The sequence below is a fragment of the Callionymus lyra genome, chromosome 12 (genome assembly GCF_982586985.1).
Source record: "Callionymus lyra chromosome 12, fCalLyr1.hap1.1, whole genome shotgun sequence".
Lineage (NCBI taxonomy): Eukaryota > Metazoa > Chordata > Actinopteri > Syngnathiformes > Callionymidae > Callionymus > Callionymus lyra.
This window is the reverse complement of record NC_141829.1, coordinates 22186700-22194470: the sequence shown is the minus strand read 5'-3', so window position 1 is coordinate 22194470 and position 7771 is coordinate 22186700. Positions and strand designations below refer to the sequence as shown.

Here is a 7771-nt window from a genome sequence, read left to right as displayed (position 1 = left end):
ATCTTTTATTCCATTTAGATTTTCTTTCTCGTTTTTATTTCTGGGTGTTTTTATTTCTCTTGCTGTTGTTAAACCGAATTTCCCCTCGCGGGACTAATAAAGGTTTTCTGATTCTGATTCTGATTCTGATTCTGTCCCAGTCTCAGGTCTTTTGCAGACTCCAACAGGTTTTCTTCCAGAATGGTCCTGTATTTGGCTCCATCCATCTTCCCATCAATTTTAGCCATCTTCCCTGTCCCTGCTGAAGAAAAGCAGGCCCAAACCATGATGCTGCCACCACCATGTTTGACAGTGGGGATGGTGTGTTCAGGGTGATGAGCTGTGTTGCTTTTACGCCAAACATATCGTTTTGCATTGTGGCAAAAAAGTTCGATTTTGGTTTCATCTGACCAGAGCACCTTCTTCCACATGTTTGGTGTGTCTCCCAGGTGGCTTGTGGCAAACTTTAAACAAGACTTTTATGGATATCTTTGAGAAATGGCTTTCTTCTTGCCACTCTTCCATAAAGGCCAGATTTGTGCAGTGCACGACTGATTGTTGTCCTATGGACAGACTCTCCCACCTCAGCTGTAGTTATCTGCAGTTCATCCAGAGTGATCATGGGCCTCTTGGCTGCATCTCTGATCAGTCTTCTCCTTGTTTGAGATGAAAGTTTGGAGGGACGGCCGGGTCTTGGTAGATTTGCAGTGGTCTGATACTCCTTCCATTTCAATAGAATTGCTTGCACAGTGCTCCTTGAGATGTTTAAAGCTTGGGAAAGTGTGTGTGTGTGTGTGTGTGTGTGTGTGTGTTTGTGTGTGTGGTGTGTGTTTGTGGCTCAGTACAGAAAGTCAAAACCAAATAATAAAAACAGTATATTTCCCCAAATTCATCCATTTAAAATAATGGTGATAAAAATGTGGACATATTTTAATTCCAGTTGTGTTAAATATTACAGATGCCATGCAAAGTTAGAAAACAGCATTGACCTGAGAATTACGTGGCTCTTTCTTTTTTTTCCTCTTTTTTTTTTTTTACCATTAATAACCTTTTCCTCTTCATTCAACAACCTCCACCATCATCTGCTGGTGGCTAAGTGCTCCACCTATCTGCTGAAGAGAGTGAGAAGAGTGCCTTTTCAGTCAAATGTACTCGAAAGTCTCAAACTAGCAACCAAAAAAATCACGTTTGCTGGTGTGGAAAATCTCATCTTTCCGGCTCTGGTGTGCTTTACTGTAATGACTGGCTGTATTTCTGACTGAAGATGTTACAACCACTAATTTAAGTCCTGTCAGAGTGTTGTGACAGAGGGAAGGAGAAGTGAACATTACTGTAGACCCAGATTGTGGACATTTTATATAAGATTGTTGCGTCATATTTGTTGAAAGGATACTTAAGCGCAGCACCTGAGTGAAGGTGGTGTAATAATACAAACACAAAGTTGAGAATTATCTAAGTTGTACCTTGTTCAGATGACTTGGATACATTATACTATTTAGATTTATTTCACGACAATTTATTTAAATTCATAATTCATTGTTTTGGTCCAATTTCTATGGGTTATTTTCGGCTGTTGTCCCTCTTTATCTAAACACATGTACATATAATTGGATTGTTGAGAAAAAAAACAATTATATATATATATATATATATATATATGGAAGAAAATGTGTGCCATCAGACTTTAGATATGAATTTTGAACGTTGAATTTTCACACTGAATTTATTTTATACGTTGAATTAATTGAATTGATTTTTTTAATGATTCAATTTGAAACATTTATTTATGCATTGAAAAAAATAACATTGCATGAATTTTGATGGTTTTTAGAATTCAAAGTTTGATTATGATGCTGTAAGAATACAGAGTATGAAATTCATATTCAAAGTCCGATGGCAAACATGTACTTCCATAAATAGACTGTAACTTTCAAAACCATGGACTGCTTGTGTATTTATAAACACATTGGCGCCCTCCTGCGGCAGAGGTGTCATATCTGTGACTACATGCCATCTTTGGAGTTTACTTTTGCGAATTTCTCAAGAAATTGTGGTTCATAACTTTTAATACTACACAGAAGATGAGTTTGAAAACAAAAGAAAAAAGTCTCATAAATATAAATTGCATAAAATACATGACATACATAGTGTCCATATGAAAAACATAATCATTATTTGACACACAGATATGATTGAAGGACACAGATAAATACAGATCATCCAACAATCATAATAACATAAACTTAAGTGTGAAGTAGACAAGTTGTTCAGTGAAATAGGGGGGCAAAAATAATAGTAAGTAAGTAAAGGTTATTTGTAAAGATCTTTCTAGACCAGGGTCACAAAGCACTTTAACAATCAAAAACAATACACGGTTAAAATATATACTTCAAAAGGTCACGACACATAAGACAAACACAGGAGTCCCAGAAAATCTGCACAAATAAGAATGTCTTAAGATGTTTCTTGAAGGAGTCAGTAGATCATCAAACACAGAGGGAGAGGAAGATCGTTCCAAAGCTTAGGAGCAACAGACTGGAAGGATTTCTCTCCTCTGGTCGGGAAGCGTATTCAGGAACCATCAGTAGATTCTGATCCACAGACCTCAGAGCCCGAGCTGGGGTGTAAGGCTGGATCAGATCACTGATGTAAGGAGGGGCCTGACCATGAATAGTTCTGAAAGTAAGAACCAGGATATTAAAATTGATCCTGAAAGAAACTGGCAGCCAATGCAGAGTTTTAAGGATAAGGGAAATGTGAGTTCTTCTACTAGAGCGGGTCAGAATTCTGACTTCATAGTTTTGTATTAACTGAAGGTGAGACAGCTCCTTCTTGTTTAGACATGAAAATAAACTGTTACAATAGTCTAAACGAGAACACACAAACGCATGGATTATAAGATCCAGATCGTGTTGTGACATCATTTTCCTATGTTTAGAGATTTTTCTTAGTTGAAGGAAACAGTTTCTGGTCAGTTTTCTGCAGTGTCCTACTAGAGAGATGTCTTTATCAAATACAACACCCAGGTTTCTCAGGCCTAAGTCACCCAAGTACTGACTCACCTTGGAACCTTATCATCAGGTGCAATAACCAGAGTGTCAGTTTTGTCCTCATTTAGCTGAAAAGTGTTTTCACTTCTGTTTGATTTCTAGCAAACAATTGACTAAGCTGCTCAGCCTCTGGGGCTCACATGGATCAAATGAGCAGTAGAGCCGAATGTCATCAGCAAAAATGTGGAAAGAAACTTCAGGAAATCTCTGACTGATTTTACCCAGGGGAATCAAGTACAGCAAAAACAATAAAGGACCCAAAACAGATGCTTAAGGGACACACAACATATACGCTGATATATATCTGATTATTATGGAATAATAAACACATTTCTCCTTTCTGCTCATCTTCAATCAAAATAAATAGCTTGTTTCATCATCTTAATATTGTTTGATTACGAAATACAAGAGGAGATTGAAACAACTTAAGCAATTTGATTCTATGTGTATGTGATTCTCTGTGTGTGTATGTCATTTTTATACCAACAAGTCAATATTTTATCATTATCTAATGAAACATTTCAAATGTTGTGTTGTCTGGCAATTTTAATAAAGATATGATTATATTGATAGAGAAAAGCAAATGCATAAAATAACAGTTCATAAAAAAGGTTAGTATGAGAAATGTAAATATATCTATTATGACATATAAAACGATGAAAATATAAATCATGTTAATGTAAAACATTTTGACAGAGTACAAAACAAGTCAAGACAGAGTTCAGCCAACATTTGCTTCTTTCCAGACTCTCTTCAACAACCTCCTCCAGCTCTTCTCCGGGGAATACCGAAGAATAGGGAAGTCAACCGAGGGATATAATCTCTTCAGTGTGTCCTGGATCTGACCCAAAGCCTCCACCCAGTTGCACACATCACTACAAGATGCAGACCCTGTATTTCTATTCATGGAGAGAACCAGTGGTTCAACTTTGAGTCTCTTCTGGATGATTCAGCTGCTCATAGAAAAATAATGTTTTGGCGTCTTGTGTTAGTTGTTCTGTGGAAAACCTCTTTAGAATATTTTAAAATAAGTCTTGGAATTTCCATATAATTAATGTGTGTACTATGTAAACTTAAGAAGTAATAGAAGGCCCATGGAACAGATCTGGAGTAAAAATCAGAAATAAAAAACTAACCAAAATATGATGAGATTAAGGAGATTATCTGTCTATTAGCAAAATGATAAATATAATAAAAATAGCAAAATAAGAGACAAACATTTCAAGAAAATATTGATGGGGCAGGTAAGGGATGTTTACATTTTATTGATATAGTTTCATGCTGAACATTAAATGATAACACAAAAAAATATAACTAAAATGACAAAAACTACAAAACAAAGGGGTTGTTTTTAATGTTGGGAGTGGGCTGCTTGGCAGAGGTCTCCGATCTCCGGGTGCTTTTCTATTCTCATACTCATAATATTGGCAGCAGTCTGTGTTGCAGTGTGTTTGGTGTTGGTGTTTGGCTGCTCATAATGTTTTGGCGTCTTGTGTTAGTTGTTTTGTGGAAAACCTCTTTAGAAGATTTTAAAATAAGTCTTGGAATTAAATGAAAACACAAAATATTATAAGACAAAACAGAACTGCGTTGAGTTTTTTTTTTTTTTAATGTTCGGAGTGGGCTGCTTGGCAGAGGTCTCCGATCTCCGAGTGCTTTTCTATTTGTTCAATTGTTACAACTCATCATATTGGCAGCAGTCTTTGTGTTTGACTGTTGGCTGGATCGCTGCCCTAACAACTGGACTTTCTTCCTCACACATCTTGATCTGTCATTAAGTTTTATTGAGCTGCTGGTGAACACAGAAGTGACTTTGAAACACTGTCGCCGCCCACGGAGAAAAACAAGATTCCACGCAGCACTAAAGCACCAGTTAGATTCCATGGGTGTGGCTGTTACTGTATTTCTTCGCATGCTCGTCTCCATTGTTCGATCTGTGAAATGTGATCATGTTTGATGTCGAGGTCTTTTTTTGTGAGGTCTCTGCTCTGAGCAGCGATGATGTGAGACCTCCGGACTCGAGCCAGCCTCGGAGGGAGGGAGGACTTTAAGGTGGGGAGTAGTCCGCCTCCATTGGTCGCCACAGACACAGTAGCTCTCTCCACTGACGCTCTTAAACGCTGCAACCACCGACCCTGGCACAGAACCACAGGCCACAGAGAGAGGACACACACTCCTCGAGGAAGTCCCACGAGAAGATTTGAAACAGACTTTTTTTTTGCAAAACCCGTGCTCGGACGCGAGGATGACCGGGGTCTTCGAGAACCTCAGCACTGATATGCATTCGAACCAGATGACCTCCACGAGCTACAGCAGCCTGCAGAAGTCGCAGGAGTCCCCCACGCTGCCGGTGTCCACGGCCACGGACAGCAGCTACTACACCGGCGAGCAGCCCGGACACTGCGCCGGGTCACCGTTCGGCTCGTTCCAGTACCACAGCACGGCCGCGTGCAACGGGTTCAACCGAGCCTACGAACTTGGGTTCAATCCGTCCTACGGTGCCTACAGCTCGTACGGTCCGAATGCATCTCCCACTCCGGCGGACACAGGTATGAAGTTTTCTAACGCTTTTAATTCTGCTTAGAACCTTAGATTTGTAGTTATAAAGTGTGACGTATGCAACACATTTATTCAAAGGATTTTTTCCAATTGACTTAATCGGGTGATTTTAAATAACACGTTAAAAATAACATTTATTATTTATTTATTTTTAATTGTTTCATATTATGAACCAATTAAAAAATAAACCATGTAAGTCTTTATAATTACAATATATGAACTTCATACATTGTAAATAATTGATCTGCTTCTCAAACACTTATAATGTTTGACACATTTGTATAATTTGTCTAAACAATTGAGTTAAATGCACAGTAGAATGGTGAAAAAATAATACACAATTGTATTTAATTATAAATTTAAACCAATAACCCGAGCTGGATTTAATTATTTATTGTAATATCACATTCATTTAAACATTTTATTTTTACGTACGTCTGTGACTGAATATTTACGAGCATATCTTTTTTCCAATATTTAATGTCTGCTTCGAACAGTAATAAACTAAACGGCATACCATTTGACAGAATATTAAACTCTAATCATGTTCATCAAATCAATGTATGCATTAGTTACATATAAAATACGATGATTTGTAAATACATACTATATATATATACAAATACAAATACATTTAGAATTAAAGGGATAACTTAAATCGCACCTTTCTTACTTCTTAAATATATGTCTGTACTGAAATTAAAGATGATTTCGTCATTGAATATCTTTTGATATTCAATTAAAGTATTATTTATTTATTGACTATTGATTTATTGTCATTCTCTAAAATAATAATTCAATTAGCTGCTTCTCATTTAGACTAAATTACACATTGGGAAAAAAAAACATTAGTCTTTTGGTAATGGGTGCACCTTTTAAATCATACGCTATGTTTATTTTATGTTTATTCTACTCCAAAATGTACTGTTTATATGTTACGAATTCCAAGGTGTTGTGCGTAAAAGTCTGTTTTTCATTGTCGCCGCAGAGAAAGAAGAGAGCGAGCCAGAAATCCGAATGGTAAATGGAAAACCAAAGAAGGTCCGGAAACCTCGAACCATTTATTCCAGCTTCCAGTTGGCGGCCCTGCAGCGGAGGTTCCAAAAGACGCAGTACTTGGCGCTGCCGGAGCGCGCCGAGCTGGCGGCCTCGCTGGGCCTGACGCAGACCCAGGTGCGCAGTCTCTCACCTGTCAAAATCCGTGTGGAGTCTGTTCTCACAATAATGTTCCTATTCTCAGGTGAAGATCTGGTTCCAGAACCGGAGGTCCAAGTTCAAGAAGCTGTGGAAGAGCGGAGAGCTCCCGCCCGACGTGCACGTCGCCGGCAGCGAGTCACCCCCTTGCTCGTCGCCGCCAAACCCCACGTGGGACTTTCCACAGAACCAGAGGATGACGAGCATACCTCAGAGCAGCAGCCCCCCCAACACCTCAGCACCTCCGCCATCGTCGTTTTTGGCCAACTACTCCTGGTACACCAGCTCGAACTCTACGACGCACCTGCAGCCGCTGGTCCACCACAGCGTGAGCGCGGGGACGATATTCTGATCGGGACACGGAACCGGACAATACTGGTGATGATAAGACAGGGAAACATGGCGGATGTGTGCGACAATTATTTTTGTAACTATTTATTTTTGTTCACGTGCCACGCCGCGGCCTCGTGCGGACGCCTCGCTCCTCAGATGTAGCACAAGTGTATTCGGTGCCTTTTCTCTCTATGACCTCACGACACCATCCCTCCGTCATGTCACTAGCAGGGTCCAATATTTTTGGGTAAGTGTCTTTGTAAAAAAAAAAAAAAAAAAAAATCCCCACAACAGCTGATCAAGCTTACATGATCACGTTTAAATGTAATTTTTCGTCTTATTTATTTTTTTTTAGCTGTGTTTCATAAATGGGAAATGTTATTTAAATAAAAATGTTTCAGTGCAAAAGCATTTACTGTTTTCATTCCTCAAACGGTTTCGTCGATTATAACGAAAGTCGAGTGTGAAAGATGTGTGACATGTCATTTGTGTATTATTGTGAAGTAGCATCAAATTAATTTCTGTTAAAACTGGAATTATGTTGTCAATAATTATTAGTTAATTCCACAATTTATTAAACATTTTAAAGGAGTTTAGAAAAAAATGTAATGTGTGTGTATATCTAATATATATACATAATAATATATATTTACATG

General features: G+C 38.4%; 1 protein-coding gene across 1 annotated transcript; it reads left to right on the top strand.

Moving 5' to 3' along the window:
- Positions 1-5084: 5084 nt before the first annotated feature.
- dlx2a (distal-less homeobox 2a) lies at positions 5085-7526 on the top strand. The gene is made up of 3 exons (XM_087803755.1): positions 5085-5578; positions 6577-6761; positions 6829-7526. The coding sequence occupies exons 1-3, from the start codon at positions 5275-5277 to the stop codon at positions 7132-7134; spliced, it is 795 nt and encodes a 264-aa protein (XP_087659881.1). The 5' UTR covers positions 5085-5274; the 3' UTR covers positions 7135-7526.
- The last annotated feature ends 245 nt before the right edge of the window (positions 7527-7771 follow it).

What these genes read in the sequence shown, in the direction of transcription:
- dlx2a (XM_087803755.1), top strand. Translation starts at nt 5,275, where the DNA reads ATGACCGGGGTCTTCGAGAACCTCAGCACTGATATGCATTCGAACCAG. An exon ending in TCCCACTCCGGCGGACACAG is followed by an intron (nt 5,579 to 6,576) that starts GTATGAAGTTTT and finishes TTGTCGCCGCAG; the next exon opens with AGAAAGAAGAGAGCGAGCCA. An exon ending in TGGGCCTGACGCAGACCCAG is followed by an intron (nt 6,762 to 6,828) that starts GTGCGCAGTCTC and finishes TCCTATTCTCAG; the next exon opens with GTGAAGATCTGGTTCCAGAA.